Genomic DNA, 23,138 nt, shown 5'->3' with positions numbered 1-23,138 from the left:
TCTTCTATCTTTTGAAAATATTCAGCAGGCTCATCATCCAAGGTGTCTGGCGTTAAATCGATCTTATACTCCTTGAATTGAGTTAGACATTCCTCGCACTGTTGGTGCGAAATCAGGTTGCTCATCTGCAGCACAGATACATGATTTCCCCTTTCACAACAGTCTTAAGATGTCAAATAACGGAGAACATGTATAATATGCAGAGCTCCGCTAGAATCATCCTTGTCATGGTCTGTGAGACCCGGCAGATTTTTGTTTGAAACATATGCTTTTATATATAGCTGCAAAAAAAGAAAAAAAAAGAGCAAGATCGAAGAAGAGCAAAGAGCAGCACAAAACAGAGGAGACCAGAGACTGAGCGAGAAAGAAACGAGGGAGGAGAAGAAGGCTAGGCTTGGGTTCTTGAAGTAAGTTGATTCTCCTTACCTTAGACGTTCCTATCCATTGGTCTAGATGCGGATTGAGAGCGGATTGAGTATGGGAAATGGGGAAGCACCCGAAAGGAGGAATTGTGCTTATAATCAGTTAAGATTAACTGATGTACTTAGGTATGCGTGGATAGATTTGAATTTGGTTGAAATTCTTTTGACTTAGCTGAATTGTCCCTGAATAATTAGATATAGGACGGTATTAGAAAGATGGGAGAAACATCAAGGAGAAGTTAGTGTTGCTCAATTGGGCTAGTGCATGTTAAGTATGTGAGATTGATCTTACTTAATTTTGTACTGTCTAAGTTAGCTTGGCTTATATATTTGTATTTCTTGCAATAACTTGGGTCATGATTGGGTAAAATACTAAAGAAATTTGAGGCTATAGTTAATTACGGTTCTTGAGTCGTAGCCTAATGAACAGGGGAAGCTAATTATGTGGGGTTTATAGTTGGATTTGTTTTTCTTTTCGTTGTCCAACTGCCCTATTAGTAACTGATTCGGTGTGGTTTTTTTTTTTGTGATTTATGCTTAATTGACCAAAGGAGCTTTAAATTGCCTTGTTCTGGGAGTTTGGGTAAATGTTCATTAACACATAATTACATATTATATATATATATATATATTTTTGTGCTATGAGTTGCCTTACATGCTCGGGTGCCATTTCTTTTAGAGGAATAGGCAGTATACATATTTGAGGAAGAAGAAGATTTTGGTAATGACTTGGATTGTGTCATTTCATGTAGCGAAAAGGGCAGTAGAGGGCAGAACAAAGGATTTAAATAAGACTAGAGGATGAACATCTCAAATTAAGACAAGAACCGGATATAAAAGCATGAATGTTTGTACTAGTATTGTGTACATAAAAATCTGAATTTGTATTTGATTGATAGGGATCGAGGACACCGATATTGTGCATCTTGAAGGTCAGGTTTGATGAAAGATTTTGGGTGTTCGGTGAGTACTCTATTCCCTTGTGAAATGAGGTATTATAGTTATATAAATTATTTAAGAAGAATACTGTGATAGTTAGAGATTAAGAAATCGTTTTATCATGATGTGTGAAAGAATTTAAGAGATATTGTCCTCTTATGTTTCATTTTGACTTGAAATATGTGATGTGATTGTGTATGCGGATTGTGTATGAGATATGTGATGATAATATGATACAATTGTAATATGATTGGGATTGTGCTTGTATATATTGATATTATTTAATTGTTATAGCCATGGGACTATTAGATCCGGCAGAATAAGATTGGGGGTGTGGTTGACCGCTGATCCGGCGGGATAAAAAATGGATGTCTAGACCGCTGCATTGGCGAGATATAAAATGGACGTTTAGATCGTTGATCCCGCGAAATATAAAATGGAAGTTAGGTTGAAGGTTTGATAATGGGTGGCCCCCGCTTATGAGAAGTGGTAAGGTTAGTAATGGAGATTTAATCTGAAGTGCAGATTCACTGTACCAATTATAACACGGTTGCGAAGAAATGCGCCCTATGACTATATTGATTGGTTGTGCTGTATAATGTTTGTTTGGTCTGATTGTTGGAGATGAGATGATTGTTGAGATTATGTGAAGTTGTTATGTGAAAGTCATGTTGTTGCAAGGCTTGATTTAGTCCGTGTATGAGTGTTAGGTGGTGTTGAGTTAATAGTTAATTATAATATTATTATATGGTTATAAAGATAATCGATTGCTCATGAATGAATTTTAGTAATTATTTGTATGTATTGTATAACATACTGTGTTTGTGAATTAAATGACTAACTTGGATAAGTTAATATTATCTATATGAATACTTAGTCGTTTAAAAATATATTTACTACTTAATATTAATCTATTTTACTTTGGAATATAGTACTCACTGAGATGCAGTTCACACCTTACATATATTTTTCAAATGTGCTAAGAGCTAGACTAGCAGTACATGAGAACTTTTTGGACATCGGGGATCAGCTCCGAGGATTATATAGGGACCTTGGTTATTTGTTAAGTATTCTTTTTGTATAGAATATATTTTAATATGTTACGACCTGAAACTTTTGTTTAGTTGATTTAGTGATGTGGTTGAGAAGGAAAATACTCTCTTTTGAGATGCATATACATAATAGAGCTCGTTGGATTGGTTATATATATTTTGGAGTTTATGGAAAGCAGGTTGTTATATGAATAGTTTGAGTGATGAGGGATATCGAGGAAATTTAGGAGAAGTTTTGCCGAAATTTCGGGCCGTGACATGGTCTTGAACTCGACCTGCGATCTCACTCTTATGAAAACTCAAGATGATAGAAAGAGAGTAAGAGAACATTTTCATTAGTATAAGCAAATCATTTGAATGCGGTTCTATCAAACGCACATCAGAGCTCTCCAAAGGATTGGTATGTCGGAGAATTATGCTAAAGTTGCGCTGGTGAGAGCGAGGCCCATGGCGGGATTCATGAGGCGTTTGAAAGCTGAGGTATTTGAGCAGGTGGTGGGGATGGTAAGGCACAAAAGGGGTGGACCCCACTCTGGGTCCATAGGACCCCACAATTACCGGATGTCTCCATATTCGCGAATCAACGAGGTATTTTCTTGGACTGCGATCCCATGCATGTTCGGCTGGCATCTAAGACTTTCGTATTGGGGAAGTCGAAGTCACGAACCAAATGAAGTCTTGCATAATGTGAAACGCGATAGACCACACCGTGCCAAAAGATGGCAATGTTAATAAATTATTCAACAATTTTTTGGGTGTTTCCCCAAGGCAGGGGGCAACGGGCTCCTTACAAGCAAAGGCCATTGGTACTGATTCTGCCTTTGGATCATCTCAGGATATTATCTCTTCCTTTCGAGGACGTCAAGAATTACATAAGATTCTATTCCTTCCTCTCTCTTTCTCTCTCTCTCTCTATATATATATATATATATTGGATCTCATTTCCCCAATATCACATTCCTAGCAAAGAACTCCTATCCGATTATTCTCCCACGTACCCTTTCGATTAAATTCCGCACCCGCTTCTGCAAAGTAAGTTCCCTTTATCCCATTTCTCTAATTTCCTTTCGAACTGCATTCCCCTTGTTCCTGAGTAATTTTTCGGTAATCCCAACGCATCAAGAAGTGATTCCTTTTTCATGTCCTATTTATCGGGAATCCCCTTTTTACAAACTATAATTAGTTCCAGACGCCCGTCATGAAAAAAGTTCTTCACATAATAGAAGAATAAATAGAAATAATCTTGATCCATAATGTATAACTTTCAGCAGATTGTTGAGTATCGGATGACATACCAACACAAAAATGTATAGAACTATTGATGGATTGTTGAGATTTCATGTCTCGTGGTACTTCATGTGTGATTCATTCGCATTTATATTTACATATTCTCCGTCCAGGTTTTCTTAATAATTCCAAAATTGGAGTAATTTTGTTTTATTTCTTTTTTTAGATGAAGCAATTTCGCGAAATAAGGATGCCTCGTTTGCTCCATGGGATACTAACCGTCACGATATATAGCATCGACAAGCTGCGGGTGGGGTCTTGTTTTAATCTCTGTGGAAAGGTATGCAGGTCATTTTATTTCGAACCATGGAGCTACAATTAGTAGTACCAATGGGTGTTCTCGTTTTTATGAATCAATAACATTAGTACTATTTTATATGATTGTGTTTTAAATAAATACTAGAAAGAGACACTCGCGTGTTGCCACAAGTAATTTTATGAAGAAAACTTTTCAAATTTAAATTCTAATTCTATAGAGTTCGAAATTATTGTATAATTAAGAGTTATTATATCTTCTTCTCTGTAATATGATATTCACTAGTATTTCTCACTAACTCTCATAAATTTGCAAACCATATCGTACCACTTGAGGACAAAATCATATACTGAATTAATGTTAAGCATTTTTTTATTTTCAGAAATACGAATGTTTTTGGACGTGAAATAATAAAATAGCGATGTCAAGATACAAACTTAAAGAAAACATTGACTTATGGAGCATTTACTTTAGTGCTCATCGTAAAGGGATAAAATTGATGAGGATATATTGAATAAAACATCATGGAGTCTTTTGAAATATATTTTGGCATATATATGAGTAACTTTAATTTAATCTATATATGGAAGACATACCATTCTCATCTTAAAGTCTATTTTATTTTTTAATTTAGTAAATGTTACACCTTTTTCCATGATGATTAGACCAAGAATAAAATTTAAAATAAAGAATTTAATTACTATAATTTATTATGCACACAAGTATGTCTTATCATAAGTGCTTATTTATTTTTATGAATTTTGGTTTCTAGCTGGTATGATACATGAAACATATGTGTGCATAACTAACCTATGACATTGTCCTGAATGTGTTTCTTGAAACTTCTTCTGTTCTATTATCTCATTTTGAACCGTGGAGGCTTCAAGTGCTCAAAGTTCACAGAGAAAATCATTCCTCTCTCAAGTCAAAAGACTAGTCCAACGCCAGCCTGAGGTAATTAATCTGATCCATTCTCAACAAAAACAACCTACGTCTATATTAAAATTTAATTACGTGCACCGAAACGGGGTAAAGTCGAATATCCTAATATATAATTATATATTTGTTAAATTATATGACTGGAACATTCAAATTGAAGTTTCATGTTATTATTATTATTATTTCGAATTTTTAGTGCATACATATAATGTTCCGTGTTGTTTCGTCAACTCTTATTCTAGCAATAATTAAAACCAACCATCTCGTTGTGCATGTAAGTCTAGCAAGATTATTTAATTTAAGGCACCGCAGCAATATTTAAATCACTTCCAAATCATAATTTGTTTCAGCCTGTAATTTTCCTCTGTTGGGTGATCTGTTTGAGTCTGTAATTTCGAGAACTATACAATTATGTCTTTCAATAGCCAAACATACCGAATTTAATAATTTATATCGTGATCAAATAAAAAATATTTCATATTATCAAGAATTTAAATGTTAATGTTAAGTAAAAGTTTAAAAAGTATCATCACCCTTTCATAATGGTAAATGGATGAGATTATCTTCAAATGTATGGCGCATGATTTGTTTATTAGTATAAAGTGTAAACGCATCTAATTTTTTTGTTATGTCCGTAATTATGAGATTAGGGAATAATTCACCGCTCTCTCTCGGAGAACTTCACTACTATTTACAATATTGATTTACCTTATCATGTACCAAAAATTTGCATCCACCAATATGGTATATGGACACATCATTCATCAAGTATATAATTGTAATTTTCAAAATACATAGATCACAATTACATAAGATCCATATCTCTCTCTCTCTTTTTTGTTACAAGGGAGGCATCCATATCCAATTTTTTTTCTCGAGTTACATGGAAATTAGCCAACTCACATAGAGAAATTTGCTTTTTCATTTTTAGTTTGAGAGCATATATGCAACTGTGGATCTGGACAGGGCAAGAGTAGCAAGAACAAGCAAGATAAAAATGGAAAGTCCCAACCCAATTTGGAACGAGACCTTCCGTATATACTGTGCACATTACATCTCGGAGATCATATTCACAGTCAAAGGAAACAATCCGGTTGGGGCAACCCTAATCGGGAGGGCCCATGTTCCAGTCGAGGATGTTGTGAAGGGATACATTGCTGAGAGATCAGTCGAAATAGTCGACGGACGTGGTAACCGTGTCCACGGGCATCCGAGAATTCACGTGAAAATGCAATTTTCGGATGTGACTAAAGATGCCAATTGGTCTAAAGGAATCAATAGTCCTATGTTCGAGGGAGTTCCCAACACATTCTTCTTGCAAAGGAATGGTTGCAAGGTTACTCTATACCAAGACGCACATGTCGGGGACAATTTTAGGCCCCGGATTGGTCTCTTAGGTGGATCCCGGTATGAGCCTCATCGATGCTGGGAGGACATCTTTGATGCGATCACAAATGCAAGGCACTTGATTTACATTGCAGGATGGTCCGTGTCCACAAAGATAACTCTGATACGGGACCCTCGAGGACTCAAGCAGGGAAGCGACATTAAGCTTGGGGAACTACTTAAGAGAAAGGCCGAGAATCCAGGCATGACTGTTCTTATGCTTGTTTGGGATGATCAAACTTCCCAGGAGTTAAAGAGGGAAGGTTTGATGGCGACCCATGATCAAGAGGCTGCAGACTACTTCCGTGGCTCAAAAGTTCAATGTGTTCTGTGTCCTAGGATTCCCGGGGCCGGCAGAAGCATTATTCAAGGATTCGCAACTGATGTCACCTTTACTCACCATCAGAAGTTGGTAGTTGTTGATTCGGAAGTGGATGGTGGGCAAACGGAAAAGAGGAGGATTGTGAGTTTTATTGGGGGCATTGACTTGTGTGATGGTAGGTACGACACGCAAGATCACCCTTTGTTCAAGACTTTAGGTTCCATCCACAAGGACGATTTCCATCAACCAAACTTCACCGGAGCATCGATCAAAAAGGGCGGTCCCCGGGAACCTTGGCATGATATTCACTGCCGTCTCGAGGGTCCCGTTGCCTGGGATGTTCTATACAACTTTGAGCAACGTTGGAGAAAGCAGGCAGATGAAAAGTACCTCATTCCGATGAAGACTCTCAACAGCATAGTAGTCAGTCCTTCGTCATCATCAATCACCTCAACGGATGATCCAGAGAGTTGGAATGTCCAACTATTTCGGTCCATCGATGGTGGGGCTGCTTCAGGTTTCCCCCAGGCACCAAACACTGCAGTTGCAATGGGCCTTGTCAATGAAAAGGGCAACATAGTCGATCGGAGCATTCAGGATGCTTATATCAATGCTATACGCCGAGCAAAGAACTTTATTTATATCGAGAACCAATATTTCCTTGGAAGCTCATTTGATTGGAAGAAATCGAGCGATATCACTGTCGAAGACGTCAATGCTTTGCATCTAATTCCAAAGGAGCTTTCTTTAAAGATTGTGAGCAAAATTGAGGCAGGGGAGAGGTTCTCGGTGTATGTAGTCATCCCTATGTGGCCTGAGGGTATGCCTGAGAGCGCATCGGTCCAAGCAATATTAGATTGGCAGAGGAGGACCATGGAGATGATGTATACCGACATATCCAAAGTCCTTCAGAGGAAAGGTATGTTGGACAGGACTCATCCGACAGACTACTTGACGTTCCTCTGTCTTGGAAATCGCGAGTCTAAGAAGGTTGGTGAGTACGAACCTGAAGAAAAGCCTGAACCCAATGGCGACTATGGTAGAGCTCAACAAGCACGGCGATTCATGATTTATGTTCATTCCAAGATGATGATTGGTAAGTAATTCTCCAGGACTTCTTCATCTGTTTCAGTTCTGCTTGAAATTTTATAGGATTCGTGATGTCATCAGAGGCATATTATTCATTTACAGCTGCTAATTATATCTACATCTGCCACAGTTGATGATGAGTACATAATAGTCGGATCAGCAAACATAAACCAGAGGTCCATGGATGGAGCGAGAGATACCGAGATTGCCATGGGAGCATACCAGCCAAAACATTTAACTACCATGGAACCTGCAAGGGGTCAAGTATATGGTTTTAGGTTGGCATTGTGGTACGAACATCTTCGACAATTTGAAGATCTATTTGAAACTCCTGAGAGTGTGGATTGTATACGGCAAGTGAATGCCCTCGCGGAGCGAAACTGGAAACTGTTCTCGGACAATTCATTTGTCGGGGACTTACCTGCGCATCTGCTCCGATATCCGGTCGAGATAACCAAGCTCGGGGATGTCACAACATCAGAAGAAAACAAACATTTCCCTGATACTAAGGCTCCCGTTTTAGGCACTAAATCGGACTACCTTCCTTTTATTCTTACCACCTAATAATGAATGTACACCCGAATATTGTTTGTGAAGTGTAAGTAATGACAACTGAAAATCATCATTATTATTATTAATAAGTAAATATGTTTATCTTTTAATTGATAGCTAGGCGAACTGGCCCGCTCATATGCCCGCTCATATGTGTGAGGTAGAGATATTGTCTTCAATCATTTTTTTTTAACATTAATACTATATGAAGCAAAATATCCATACCTCCCGTCTAAACATGATTTTTTTTTCCTTTTCAAATCTAAAAAATATTTCCTTCAAGCACGTACAACCCTAAATTGTATAGGTTGAGTTATGCTTTCTAAATGAAATAAAGGAGCTCAATTTCTCCATTTACTTCCCTCCTGGCCGTCAAAGGCTCGAACCACCGTCTTGCTCGGCTTAATACGGTTCAGGTCCACATTCATCTGCTTGAGGGTGGAGATTGGGCACACATTGAGGGCCGAGCCATTGTCGATCATGATCCGGCTGACTACAAAGTTTTTGCACTTGCAGACGATATGTAACGCCCGTGAGTACCCAAATCCCTCGGAGGGAAGCTCATCTTATGAGAATGAGATGCAATTGGAGAAGACCGAGCTCACGGTTTCTTCAATCTTGTCCGAAGCCGTCTCCTTAGGTACCTTGGCCGCCATTAGGACCTTCAAGAGAGCTTCTCAATGGGGTTCCGAACTCAGCAGGAGGGCAAGTAGCGAGATGTGGGCCAGGGACTTGCCCATCAGTTCAACAATCTTGTACTCGCGGGCCTTGATTACCTTCATGAAGGCCTCGGCTTCTTCCTCTGTTACCTTCTTCATCGGGACGAGCGCAGCTATCGGGGAGGTTCCGAGCGCAACATCAGGAGCCTTTCCTTTGTTCGCGACCTCCGGGTTTTTGTATACCCGACCAGAGCGTGTCACACCCATTACGCTCATATGCTGCTTGAGATTCTCGATGTTGTTCTCGTAGGTCCATGGGACCCGACTGTCCCGGTACGGTTCTCTAATGGGGACCTCAATCACGAACGGATTGGGCGGGGCTCCAAACCCCGTGGACGCATCAGTGACCTCCGTCGAGACATAATCGATTACGAAAGGGACCGAGCTTTCCTGCTTGTCCTCGTCCTCTTTTAGGGCGTAGACACTGATCATGTTAGTACTGGGTCCCGAGCTTGACCCATGATCATGGAGAGGGTTGGCCTGCACATTCGGCAGCTTCACTGCATTAAACAAGAGCTCGTTCTTATCAATCATCTGCTGGATTTTGTCTCGTAATCTCTAGCAATTGTCGACGATGTGGCCTAGAGCACCTAGGTGGAACTCGCAGCGTAAGCTCTGGTTCTAAACCGCCAGCTTGAAATTGGGGCCGGGTACCTCTGGTGTGATTCTGCCGGCTCCGACGAGCTGTCAATATATCTATGAGATCGAGATTGGCAAAGGTGTGTATTGCTTGCGTTGCCTGGTCTGTGTCGCACTGCCCTACTAACCCTGCAGGGCCGGGGCCCAGTGCGCCGGTTGAAGAGGTCTCAAAGCCGGGGTTCTATTCTGCTAGGCCTGAGGAGGTGCAAGGGCGTAATGGCGGACGTATTGTTGTAGGGCTGATGACGGAATGAGAGTCGGTGGGGCTGAATGATAGACCAACTGGGGCCAGCTACTGCTGTTGATACTGCATAGGAGTGAAGCGTACATTTGAGCAGCCGGTGGTGCAAGCGCAAAGTTCATAGAATATCGTTGGGGGCCCCAGCGCCCTGGGTTGACAACGTTGATGGAAGCTTCCTTCCCCTTCTTACCACTAGTAGAGGATGCCCCAACAGTGGTTTTCTTCGAGGATCTCTCCCTTCTTGTTTGACCCTTTATCCTCCCGAGCTTAATGCCCATGTCAAGTTTCTTTCCAGCCATGATTAGATCAGAGAATGAGGAAGCATAAGATAAGAGGTGTGAGTGATAGACACCCTTGAGAGTCCATGTGGAATAGTTGGATCTATTGGACCTCGCTAATCGGGGAATACGCTTCGCCGCTAGAGCACACCACTTGGCGGCATAATCCTTGAAATTTTGGCACCATTTCCACCGTGCTCAATTCTAGGAGAAATGAGGGCGTTTCCGCGCAGTATTGGTACTGATTGATGAATTTCCTAAAGAGATCCGTCAATGTGAGGATGTCTGCGGCTCTCAAGGACATGAACCAATTGAGAGCCGGTCCCGTCAGACTATCCTGGAACTTGTGAATGACGAACTCCTCGTATTTCCAATACTGGAGCATCTTCCCCTGGTAATGGCGGAGGTGGTGCCCTGGGTCCATTGTGCCGTCGTATTTCTTGAATTATGGGACTTTGATCTTCGGGGGTAGCCGCATGCCCGAGAAGAGACTTCAGTCACCATAACTGGCATCAAGGCAGGCGTTGTTCTCCTGTAGGCCCTTATTGTCTCTTCCATTTTCCTCAGCCTACGCTCTTGCTCAATCTTTGTTTCTGGGAAAAAATTTGTAGGTGGAGCTATGGGGACTGCGTGAGCCGACTTGCCCAATTCGGGGATGGGAATATTCAGGGGAGGTAGAGCTTAGTAAGAGAGGCTGATATTGGGTTGCAGAGTTGGGCAAGTAAAAGGCTTTGTAGTATGAGTAGGAGCGTGGACACTCGACGTCGAGAAAATCATCGGTAGAGGAGCTATATAGATTGGGGCCGGATCCGGCATAGGCATTGGAGGCAGCGCAAACCTAGCTAGGTCTGGCCTTGGAATCGTCATTGGTGGAAGAGGGACGGCTGCAGGAATAGTCAACGGCGGCGGAGGGATGTTGACTGGGTGGATCGCCGGTACGTGCATTGTTGATGGAGTGGGCGCATCGCCACTCTCCGAAGCGTGGGTCAGCGGGACCTAAGGATTCGGGTCAACCGTTGGCCCCTGCTCCGGTGGTAGAGTGGAGCTCGAGGAGGTGCAGCTCGGGCCTCTCAGTAGGGTCATGATCTCGGCCACGTCGGCGGCCATCTGACTAAAGGCACTCTCGAGGGCTGCAATGCGTGCTGGTTCGCCGGAGGTGGATGGCCCTTGGACTGGAACTTTACACATATGATGCGTATCTTAGATTATGATCGACCCACTTAATCACATTGATGCTTCGTCATCTACACGACTGATGTCATTTACGTCATGATCCATCTCGAGCATCGGCAGCCTGTGCTTTTCTTGCAAACAGAATGTCGATAAAAGGTTTTTTTTGCATGGTTTCATTTGCTTGGAAAGGAAAGAAAATAAGCCCTATCTGCAAATTCTCATGTGCTGCAATTCTCCAATACAGGAGAGAATAACCGGTGCTCGTCCCGTGACAACTAGTCTCGAATTTCAGTCAGTCCGGTTTCGGTTTGGCCTGGCCATTAAACATTTTTCCCATATGAAAATCCAGCCAAAAGCATGAAAACATTGAAAACAGAGATGCTAAAGAAAAATTAATGCAACACATCCGGGTCCGTCCGAAAGCAATGTGCGACCAAATACTTAAGGATGTGAAATGGTGCACTCACTTTCACCATCAATGTGCAAGAAACTTGAAGCGGTAATACATTAAATTTGCTGTCCCAGGACATAATATCTGTGCAGGAGAAACCTTTCCCAGCATCTCAAAGAACAATTTTCCGAAAGGACTTTGGAAAACAACATTCACCAGTTACTGCAAGAGGCTCTTGTCAACTCAGTTGTAGACCATGTACTTGGGTGTCGCACTGAATTTCTGGTATCCTTTTATGACTTTGTTCACTGCATCAAGGAAGTCCTTCTCTGTCACCGTCTTCCTCCTCGCTCGAATTGCATACATTCCAGCTTCCGTGCACACACTCCGTATGTCGGCACCTGGAATCACAATCCCGTGTATTAGAATCTCATAACTGCTGACAGCATCTCGAAGTTCTCGTGAATTGTATTTGATACATTTCAAACAGCATCTCCAAGTTCTAATGAATTGGAGAGAAGTATCCAGTAGAACATTTCCTCCAAAAAATGAAATCCGGTAGAACACAGCTCAAATATATCAGGGGAAAGGTCATCCTGAGAAAAACTCTCACCAGTAGAATTGGGACAAAGCCGGGCAAGAAGTTCAAAACGAATGTCCCTCTCACAGTTCATCGTCCTTGTATGAATCTTGAATATCTGTGTCCTACTCTCGAGGTCAGGAAGACCAAATTCAACCTTACGATCCAAACGACCAGGACGCAATAACGCGGGATCTAAAGTGTCTGGCCTGAAATACAGTAGAATAAGAAAAGGCCATCATTAGGAACATGCTAGGTCCTAGATGCAGACTATAGTCAAATTACAATCTTATGCCATCTAAAAATCCAGCTAAGACATTAACCAAACTAGTATTTATTTTATCAAGTGAATAGTGTTCTCTAAATCAACTCTCAAAAGAGCAGTTGCTCCAAATGTAGGTTGCAAACATTTACCTATTTGTGGCCATGAGAACTTTAATGTTTCCACGGGCATCAAAACCATCAAGCTGATTAACGATCTCAAGCATAGTGCGTTGAACCTCATTATCTCCACCAACACCATCATCAAAACGTGCACCGCCAATAGCATCAACTTCGTCAAAAAACACAATACAGGCCTTCTTTGAACGTGCCATCTGTAACATACAGAACTCCTATGAGTAACACAAAGCTCAACAAGTAAATAGTATTACACGTCAGACAAATCTTATATGTTCAAGACACTTAAGAATCAAACACATCACCTGAAATAGTTCCCGAACCATTCTAGCTCCCTCGCCAACATACTTCTGAACAAGTTCACTGCCGATAACGCGAATAAAACATGCATCGGTTCTGTTTGCGACAGCTCTTGCCAAAAGTGTTTTGCCAGTTCCGGGAGGGCCATAGCAGAGGACACCCTTTGGAGGATCTATTCCAAGTTTTACAAACTTTTCTGGGTGAAGCATGGGCAGCTCAACAACCTGAAAAGTAAGAAAATAGATTGAATCATCTGAAACAGAAAAAAAAAACCAGTAAGATAGGAGAATGAACATGCCCATCAAAAGAAAACCCACTTCGCGCATCTTCTCTATCTGCTCTTTGCATCCCCCAACATCATTATAGGTCACATCTGGCTTCTCCTCCACAGTCATCATAGTCACACTAGGGTCAATTTTTGGAGGCAATGGAATCTGGATCTGATACTTGTTTCGGTCAACACTACAAGTACCCCATGGAACTCAAATAAGCAAAAAATTTACGGTATAGTGCAATTAAGAAGCTCCAATGCCCCACCAATTATGGCAAATTACATGTGCCTTGACTAACTGACTAACATATCAGGGCTATATATAACCCAAAATAAATTTGCAATATTTTGATATCAGCAAGTAATATGGCATAGAAGCTCTGCAGTTTTAGATATCAACAAAGTTGCATCTTCAACATTTTGTTGAGACCACGCAAACTGTTTTTCTTATTCAATTGAAATGGAGATAAATTTTCTTATCTCTTGATGATTTAAAATCGGAAACATCTCCACATGCAATGTCATTAGTTAGTCTGGAAAGTTTGCTTGATTTGAGTGAGAGGACATACCCTACACGCATGCCCTCTTCGATATCAGTTGGTGATACCTTCTCTCCAAGTCCAACAACAAACTGCGATATATGGGAAAAATGGTACCACATAAGACTAAAGTCTCACAGACAGGACAACAAGAGCATGAGGAAAACATTTTTACTAAAAAAGAATATATCATGAATGTCATATACTAGAATTATGCTATTCTCTGGTATAATAAGCTATACAGAGAAAAATATGTGCCAATCATTTATAAGTTTAAAAGCATCAACCATCATGTCCATCACATAATGCTGAATAAACGGGGAAGAAAAAAGAATAATAGCTAACCGCTAAAAGTGGAGATAATACAATCTACACAGGTCAAGGAGAATAAATATCAGCATACCTTAGCGATTTGCTTGACGTTAATGACATATTTGGCATCCTCTGTATTTGGATTGATTATCTTAGTACATCTTGCCACCTATTTTGACAGAATAATATGTCATTCAGAAAAATAATTCACCGGATAACAGTATAGAAAGTTAGGATAGAGCGTCTCAGAAACTACACCTGAAGAGGCTGCTCCTCCTGCATCATTTGCTTATCTGAGACAAGATCCCACTGGCTAGGTGCAGCTAAACCAGTGTCAGACTCCTTGATACCTGTCGCAGATGAAAGAGTTTCATAATCATTATGTCAAATTAGAAAATTTGCACAATCAGGAAAAAGTATAATTAAGAAAATGAGGAAACAATCTGGAGAAAAGTACTCTATAGGTACCATTATGATGAGACCATACAAGATCAGAATATTTTTACATGCATTCAATTAGAAAATGCCCAACCAGGCTCATATCCAAGCCTAAATTTTTGTACTACTTAGTTCATTCAAGTAGAGACAAAATAAAATAATCACCGTCTAAATAGGGCAGCGAGCAATCTTGAAGAAGAGAAGAATACCCAAACCTAAATTCTAGTATTACACAATTAATAAGCGCAAAGACATCGTTAACCTTGTTACAGAATAATCCGATGATACAACTATCTCAAAAGTCATTTCACTTTTCAAGCAGCGTATGTATGTATCTTCTTACAATCATGAATAATAATCTACATATGCGGCAGCTAAGTAGGCACTATTTTCAGCACCACATGACATGAGAGTAAATAAGGAGATACGAGCAACATACCACAGAGGTCATTGACTTTCTTAGCCATTTCCTTTATCTCCTTTTCAGCTTTCTTTATACTCGTGGAGTAAGGCCCAAGACCCTGCACAAACCAAAAACAGAACGATTGAATAACACAATGTCCAGTGCAAATGATAAATACCCTAAGAAACCAAAAAAAAAAAAAAAGGAGAGGATTTCATGACAGAAGTCAGCCACTCGTTCGAAATTAACGACAAAGAAGCAAATCCCAAGGAGACATTTTTCTGAGGACACAGACAAACTATACCGCATTACATCAACTCTGTAGCCTCTAACATAACTTGCCGAGACCAATCAATTCAATCAACCGAAATTAGCGGTTGATATTCAATTCATCCATTCATGCAGACAGTAACCTTCGAAGCAATTTCGAGTAAATAACTCTAAAACAAAAGACTCAAGCATCCTAAATTCCAGTCCTTAAGCACTCTATCAAGATTCTGAAAGCAGAGCTAAGAACCATCACCCCCAATCCGTTCAGAACAAAGATTTGGCACAAACCCAATTACCGACACTCAATCTCTGGACAGATCCAGCACCCACACGACTACACAAACCCATCAGAGTCTAAGCCGCCTATAGACATCAAAGATAGAACCGAGGAATCGACAAGACTTGACTAATCAGATTAGGGTTTTGAGGTGAGAAAAATAAATGAAATGCCGCAAAAAGTCGGGGAGAGCAAGAGGAGAGGGCATACGTAGGTCTTGAGAAGGGCAATGTCGTCTTCATCGAGAGGGCGCGGGTTCTTCTCGTCCTTGAGCTCCTCATCGGGTTCAGGCGCCATTTCCAGAGACGCAGCTACAGCTACTCAGAGTCGAGTCTTCGAGCTTCTATGGCGATTTGCTATGGCGACGAGGCTTCTTGCTTGCTGGGGAGGTCAGAGCAGAACGAAGCAGCGGTCGGGTCGTCTACATGTGTATGTATATGTATATAGATATATATATATATACATATATGTATATGTAACTAGAGAGATTGGCCGTACAGATGCACGGGTAGTGTATTTTAAAGCCCAAGGCCTCGGTGCTCAAGGCCCAGAAGCCCACCATCCGATTAATGACCCATATACATTTTTTTCATCATAGTTGTATTACTAGTATGATTCCCGGCACCATCATCTTATTTTTCATTATTGTTAACAATACTTAATTTTATAATTTGATTAATAACATTGTTTGAAATTTAATAAACTCAAAGAATTTTTGATTTAAGGAACTTAACAATAGAAATTATTAAGACAATAAAGAGAGAAAATAATTCAGTTTATTCATAAGTATTCTTAAAAAGTTCAAGAAGAAAAAAATCTAAGAAGTGATGAGTTAAATTTTGAAAGTTCTTTTTTCAAAAAAATGACAACCAAATTTAAAAATCAAATAAAAAAATTTAAAATCCATACATTACCTAACTATGAAATAAGTAAATGTGACAAAGTTAACTAAAGTTTATTATTTTGTACGCTAAAATTTAGAGAAAAAGTGAACTCATATATTAATATTATTTATTTCATAGTTAATAAACATACATATTATTATATTATTTAAAATATTATTATTCACTTTATCGTTAAGTAATGTATATTATTGCAATATTTTATATAAAATTTTAGAAGAAAAATTATAATTTTATATACTATAAATAAAATACTTAATTTTGCATAATAATATGATATAGTAATGTGAACGCAGTTACTGCTTTTGTCTTAATATTTATCAAAAGTCGAATAAAATATATTATAAGTAAAATAAATTTATTAAAATATAATTAAAAATTTACTTATTATATTATTTTATAATAATATTATTTACTTCATCATGAAGTAATGTATAAATTATTGCATTATTTTACATAAAAATTTAGAAGAAAACTTATAATTTTATATACTAAAAATAAACTATTTAATTTGCCGAATAGTAATGTGAACGTACCTAATGCTTTCATTTTTATTCATCGAAAATTGAATAGAATATATTATAATTAAAATAATTTTATTAAAATGTAATAAAATTAATTAAAATATAATAAAAATTTAGTAAAATATAATAAAAATAAATGAAAACGAATCATAGTCGTGAGAATATGAAATTCAAATCGTATTCTCCCTGACATTGCACAAAATAGCATAACTTTCATATATATATATATATATATATATATATATATATATCTAGATATATCGATATATAGTAATATACATAATAATCTTCTATCCTTTGTTTTTTTGTGCAGGCATGTAAATATCTTATCATAGAATAAAACTAAAACTGTTGTTTAGTGGGACAACTGTCAAGTTATTTTTTTTTTTTTTGCCTTTTTTATATTTATGATATTTATTTTGCCCTGTGAGACAAAAGAGAATAGAATGGCATGGTGGTTGGATTTCTTTCCGTCTGTAATGTGATGGGGTGATTGTGGATAGTTCAATTCCCACAATTCACGGCTCCTTCTTTAGTTTTCCTTTAGCTTTTTATTTTTTATTTCATTTTCAAAAATTAATACAAATTTAGCTGGCAAAAAATATTATCTTCACACAATAAAATACTTTTAATGAACAATCCACAAAACTATTCCGATCCATATACTTTTTAGTCGATTTCAAGACAAGGTCTCAAACTACTGCATATTCTTTTTTTGTATTTTCTCAATATGATATCAATTAGAAAAGGAAATCATTTTATCAAGATAAACATGTAAGTCTAAATAATTAAAAAATTGAAAGTTATACATAGATTACTCCATTTGCATATATGAGTTCTTATATTTTCTTTTTAATGGATAAATTAATGCTTAAACAAACATGTTAAGTGTATATCTTATTTTGTTTTTAATTTGACATTATTGCCAATATTTTTCATTCATGCCATCTTCTTCTTCTCAATATCTTTTTACTTCTAAAAAGAAAAAAAATAAGCTCAATGGTAGCAAGATGATGAGTTGAACTCTAGAAGGTATAGTTTCAATAAAACATTTTACATGCTCTTGACAACAATGATATGATACTTTTTCCCAAATGAATTTAGACATATATATAGATATCAAATATAAAAATGGTATCAGAACTATGAATAGACCATATATAATTGGGTAAATTGTACTGGTGGTCTAAAATGTTTTACAAATGTTTCATTATGGTCAAAAAAGTTTTTTTCGCTATATGATGGTACAAAATGTTTCAAAATTGTTTCATGATGGTACAAACCGTCAACTCGAGCTTGACGCCATCAAGTCGACGTTGACGTGACTACTACGTGTCACCTCCTTGCTGACGTGGCCGAAAAATTTAAAATAATTCGAAAAATTTTAAAATTTTAAAACTTTTAAAAATAATTTAAAATTTTAAAAACTTTTAAAAATAATTTTAAACTTTTAATTTAATATTTAAATTTAAAATTTAAAATAATTTTACTATTTTAAAATAAAAAATTTTAATATTAAATTAAAAATAATTTTAATTTTAAATTTTAAATTTTTTAAAATTAATAAGGATTTTAAAAATAAAAAAAATTATTTAAAATAATTTTAAAATTTAAAATTTAAAAAAATTAAAAAAAATTAAAAAATTTTAAATTTAAAAAAATTAAAAAAATTTAAAAATTTAAAAATAATTTTTTATTTTTTTCTAAATTTTTACTCTTTTTTGTATTTTTAATTTTTTTTTGTATTTTTTTAAAAATAATTTTAAAATTTTCAAAATTTTAAAATTTTTTTTTTTTTTTTTTCAAAATTTTTGCTCTTTTTTTGTTTTTTAAATTATTTTTTGTATTTTTTGGACTTTTTAAAATTTTATTTTCTCTTAAATGACGTGGCGCACTATGATTGGTTCCACGTAACAAAAGTGACACATAGGACGCGCCACATCAGCAAAATGTTAACGGCGTTAGGGCCAATTGACGGTTTGTACCATCATGAAACAACTTTGAAACATTTTGTACTATCATGTAGAGAAAAAAACTTTTTGGACCATAATGAAACATTTGTAAAACATTTTGGACCACCAATACAATTTACCATATATAATTTAATGACATATTTTTAAATTGTAGATTTATGAATTAATATAAAATCCACATGAAACAAATTATAACATTTACAATAACAATTCGCATATCTTCCTGGCAACATTGTGCGAGTGCTCCTCACTAGTAGAACAAGTAAAACTCTTGATTATAGGTGACGTTGGTGGCGAGTAGGGTGGGATTTCCCACCCTCAGCCACCCTCCCCCTTTTGTTTTTGTTTTTTTGTTTTTAAAATTTTTAATATTTCTTTTAAAGTTAATTTGCTTAAAAAAAAAAGTAAAACTCTTGTTTATAGGGGATGCTGGTGACAAGTAGGGTGGGATTTCCCACCTTCAGAAACCCTCCCTCTTTTGTTTTTGTTTTTGTTTTGAATTTTTAATACTTCTTTTAAAGTTAATTTGATTTAAATCACTTGATATTCGGAAGTCAACAAGATCTGGCTAGTCTAGGTTAAAATTCGACTAATCTAGGTTTGAGTGAGTTTAACCCACTAAGGGATAAATCTTACCGATCGTGAATTTTTTCCAATCACAACACTCGCATCCAATGACGTATTTGAGATAACAATCTCCGACTCATTTAAAACCAACTCACGTTAATAAAAGGCGGCATGTTTCAACTCCTCACCAATTTAAATAGTCTCTTTTTAATTGGTATTTTTTTATGTGTACCACTTGATATTTAGAAGTTCCACCCTCATCCTCTTTTCTTTATAAAATTTTAATAATATTTATTTAATTTTCTTTGTATTTCAATATAAAAATTACTTTTTTTGGTGCGCACCACTTAATATTCGGAAGTCCAGTGCGTCCAATTGATCTAGGTTCATGCAATGTCAATACACTAAGGGATAAAACTCTCCCGATCATGATTTTTTTCCAATCACTAAACTCAAATCCAAGGTCAACCCATTAAGAGATAAAACCTCTCCAATTGTAATTTTCTCCATTACAAGACTTTATATCCAAGGGCTTACCTAAGGATAATAATTGGCAACTCACCTAAAATAGATCCACATCAATAAAAGCCTATTTTAATTGCATCACTTAACTAAATAGTGTCTTTTAATCTGTGAAGTCAGAAAAGTCCTTATTTTTACGATGAAATGCAATGTTAGACTAATATATTAACTAAGACTAATTCTTTCTTGGGTATTGATGAAGAAATTAAAACGGAACTGTGACAACACGACGTTATCAAAATCGTTTTTGTACCACTTTGAAACAATAAATGGTTCTTTTTCATATATAAAAAATATTACATATTGATCATACTTAATAATAATTGATGGGATATTTAGTTTAGTACTACAGCACATATTCTTTATAATGAAAAATAAAAAAGTACATAAATCAATTTTTTTATTTTGTAAATTTTATGTTTCAAAATAATAAAAATAAGGGATCAGCAACGAAGGGCGGGCCCTTTCGCTAGTCGCAGTTCATAATTGATTGTCGGGGAGTTCCGTAATTTTACAACAAATAACACGACACTTTGGTAAGCATGCATTATCTCTAGTTTTCCCTTACATATGATCTCTGCTTCTGCGGCTAGCTAGTGTCGTCAGTGATATTTGTAGACTGCATATCATTATCTACTGCTGCTCAAATGTGTTTGTGCTTGTTCTTCTTCATTTGTCTTATAAACTTTAGGTGTATATGACTATTTACTTATTTATTTGTTAAAAAAATAAAAAGAAAAGAAAAACCTTTATAGCAATTGCTCCTTTTGAGGAATGATGAATGCCTGTGATTCATCTCTAGTGTTGCTGTTTATTCGTTCTCCTTTATTAAGTTAAAAGTAACATGCATATTGCATTCTCCAAAGCAGAGTAGCAAATAATAATTTCGTCAAACGTGTATAAGTATTCCAAATTAGAAAATCTCTCGACTGAGATGGAGCTGTAACTCATGAACGGAGATATAAACCATTGTCCTTACTCGCGATTTTTCATCTCGCATGATAATTAAGAGATTTCAAATTTGACTCTATTAGTAGGACAATCTATGTTCATTCATTTAGTTTTTCGTACTCTTACACTAAACACACGTCTCTTTTGTAACTGGAAAAAAAAAATTACACCAGTAAAACCCAAAATATTTGAAGAATTTCAGAAAGGGGCCGGTTCCCTTTTCTTCTTTGGTCGCCGTGCAACAGAAAAGTTTTAGAATAATTTCATTTGATAGACTTGGAATCGATCCGATCATCAAAAGGGAAAAGGAAAAAAAAAGGAAAGAAAGAAAGAATTGATCCTTTTATCAGTTTAGTATTTTGAAAGGGCTCGCATATATAGATTCTTGAATTCATTTGTGACCTGAGTGAGAGGTTTCATATATAATCGCTTTTCCACAACTTACTTTTGGCCGAATCAGTATTGGATAAATAATTTTCAAATCATAATTTGCATTAAATTGGACGATTGTAAAAAAAAAGAATTATGCCACGATAAGATTCAACACACTTGTATCTTTTGTAAATCAAATAACAAAATTCAATTGAATTATTCTTAAAAAAATTGAATTCTAGCATGAAAGGGGACTATAACTCTAAAAGTTCTATCAATTATATATAATTATTAAATTTCCATGGGCTTATACTGATTTATGTCCATTTTTACTTAAAAGCTTAAGTTAATAAGTGGCGATACACAAATGTCACGGGCTGACATTCTCGACCCTCCCCAAGTGCGACAATAGGGTTTCGATAACCATGTATCGGTTGCCTTCAATGTATATGGGCTAATATGAACTGCTATATTACATATACGTACTCCGGATGTTGTGCTCCATATTGATTGGATATCTGTGTTAGCTTTGTCAATCATAGAGAGGGCTAGTCCATGGAGCCTTGGTGCTCGTCTCCTTGGACACCCGCATGGGCATCAAATTTTGTGCCTGTGACAAGTGGTATTAGAGTCAGCCCTAGTAGGAGGAATCCATGACGACGCAGGGTCAACGATGAACGTAGTGGCAAGAGTGGGGACGCTTCGGCTCAAGTTGGGGATTTCCTGCTGAAGGAGAGCGTGGAGACTCCAAGCTTGGGTGTCGAGAGCCGCTAGTCTTCATTCAATAAGGAAGTTGGTCGTAGCGTCTCACTAGAACAATCTAATTTGTTGACGAGCCGGGGAAGACACATCGGACATCACCTAATGAATGCATGCACACTCGAGTAGCCTAATGTGTCCCCGTGTCCTTGTTCGAGGGGGCATTTGCGTAGTTGGAGTTGAGCTGCTCAAGGATTGACACCACAAGGGGGTGGTGTGGGGTGAAGTCAGCGTTGTTGTTAAGGTACTGACATTACGAGGGGATGTAGTGTAGGGTGAAGGCGATGTAAGGCGTTAGGACCGCTGCGTGGACAAGCCCGCAACGATGACGTTTGCAAATTGGGTAGGGGAGAAAGTCACCGGCTGACATTCTCGACTTTCCTTAACTGCGACAATAGGGTTTTGGGGGACGTGTACCGGTTGTCTTTATTGTAAGTGGGTTGATAAGAGCTGCTATATTACAGGTACATAGTCCGGGTGTTGTGTTCCGTATTGGTTGGATATTTGTGTTAGCTTGTCAATCCTGGGGATGGCTGGTCCGAGAAACCTCGGTGCTCGTATCCTTGGACGCCCACATGGGCATCAAACTCTGTTCCCTTGACACAAGCCTCATATAAACCCATAGATACTCCTTCAATAACTGACATCGAGCTCGGCTCATCTTCCGTACTCAAGTGAGAGGGAACTAACGCAAGGTGCGCTTTTAGCTGCTCTCGGACAAAATGGGCTTGTGTGTGGTGTGGGAGAGTATATGCGCATGTACGTGCATACGCGCAACTAGGCTCTAATACCATATTGAATTTTCATTGGGCTTATACGGGTTTAAGCTCATTTTCACTTAAGAGATGATGGGCGTCAGCATGGCCATCAACCCCATGGTTGCCCTTAGGTTTCCTTTTTTTTTTATTAAAAAATAAAAAAATTTGAGAGGGGATGAAACCAATAATACCTTCTGAGGTAACTGTCAACATCATTCCAGGGGTATCTAGCCACCGGCGCCCCACCACCCCATAAGACTCGAAACCTTTTCTGTTTTAATTTGTGCAATCGCCAGATGTAGTGTCATCAACACCTCTGAAGGTTGTTGGCAACCT

At 37.6% G+C, this 23,138-nt stretch overlaps 2 protein-coding genes across 3 annotated transcripts; one reads left to right on the top strand and one right to left on the bottom strand.

Moving 5' to 3' along the window:
* The first annotated feature begins 3,342 nt into the window (after positions 1 to 3,342).
* On the top strand, positions 3,343 to 8,330 carry LOC116212654 (phospholipase D alpha 1-like). Of its 2 annotated transcripts, XM_031547293.1 has the most exons (5): positions 3,343 to 3,445; positions 3,867 to 3,980; positions 4,836 to 4,910; positions 5,827 to 7,699; positions 7,823 to 8,330. In XM_031547293.1, exons 2-5 carry the CDS (start codon positions 3,867 to 3,869, stop codon positions 8,254 to 8,256), a joined length of 2,496 nt encoding a protein of 831 aa, XP_031403153.1. In that variant the 5' UTR covers positions 3,343 to 3,445; the 3' UTR covers positions 8,257 to 8,330. The 2 variants fall into 2 exon arrangements, with proteins under 2 accessions (XP_031403153.1, XP_031403154.1); XM_031547294.1 differs by lacking the exons at positions 3,343 to 3,445; positions 3,867 to 3,980 and having other exon boundaries at positions 5,862 to 7,699.
* A 3,330-nt stretch (positions 8,331 to 11,660) lies between these two features.
* On the bottom strand, positions 11,661 to 15,903 carry LOC116215109 (26S proteasome regulatory subunit 7). Its single transcript, XM_031550689.1, has 10 exons — positions 15,685 to 15,903; positions 14,964 to 15,045; positions 14,345 to 14,436; positions 14,178 to 14,255; positions 13,805 to 13,866; positions 13,282 to 13,426; positions 12,970 to 13,188; positions 12,680 to 12,861; positions 12,299 to 12,474; positions 11,661 to 12,086 (listed from the first exon to the last, which is right to left on the bottom strand). The coding sequence occupies exons 1-10, from the start codon at positions 15,769 to 15,771 to the stop codon at positions 11,929 to 11,931; spliced, it is 1,281 nt and encodes a 426-aa protein (XP_031406549.1). The 5' UTR covers positions 15,772 to 15,903; the 3' UTR covers positions 11,661 to 11,928.
* Positions 15,904 to 23,138: the final 7,235 nt, after the last annotated feature.

Source organism: Punica granatum, chromosome 7, assembly GCF_007655135.1.
Source record: "Punica granatum isolate Tunisia-2019 chromosome 7, ASM765513v2, whole genome shotgun sequence".
NCBI classification, from domain to species: Eukaryota; Viridiplantae; Streptophyta; class Magnoliopsida; order Myrtales; family Lythraceae; genus Punica; species Punica granatum.
The sequence above is the reverse complement of the archived record's forward strand: the minus strand, read 5'-3'. Positions and strand labels throughout refer to the sequence as shown.

Coding starts and splice junctions, on each gene's coding strand:
- LOC116212654 (XM_031547293.1), top strand. CDS start 3,867: ATGAAGCAATTTCGCGAAATAAGGATGCCTCGTTTGCTCCATGGGATA. Junction 3,981..4,835: donor GTTTTAATCTCTGTGGAAAG/GTATGCAGGTCA, acceptor TGAACCGTGGAG/GCTTCAAGTGCTCAAAGTTC. Junction 4,911..5,826: donor TAGTCCAACGCCAGCCTGAG/GTAATTAATCTG, acceptor TTTCATTTTTAG/TTTGAGAGCATATATGCAAC.
- LOC116215109 (XM_031550689.1), bottom strand. CDS start 15,771: ATGGCGCCTGAACCCGATGAGGAGCTCAAGGACGAGAAGAACCCGCGC. Junction 13,427..13,804: donor GAAGAGGGCATGCGTGTAGG/GTATGTCCTCTC, acceptor GGGTACTTGTAG/TGTTGACCGAAACAAGTATC. Junction 13,189..13,281: donor AGATAGAGAAGATGCGCGAA/GTGGGTTTTCTT, acceptor CTTACTTTTCAG/GTTGTTGAGCTGCCCATGCT.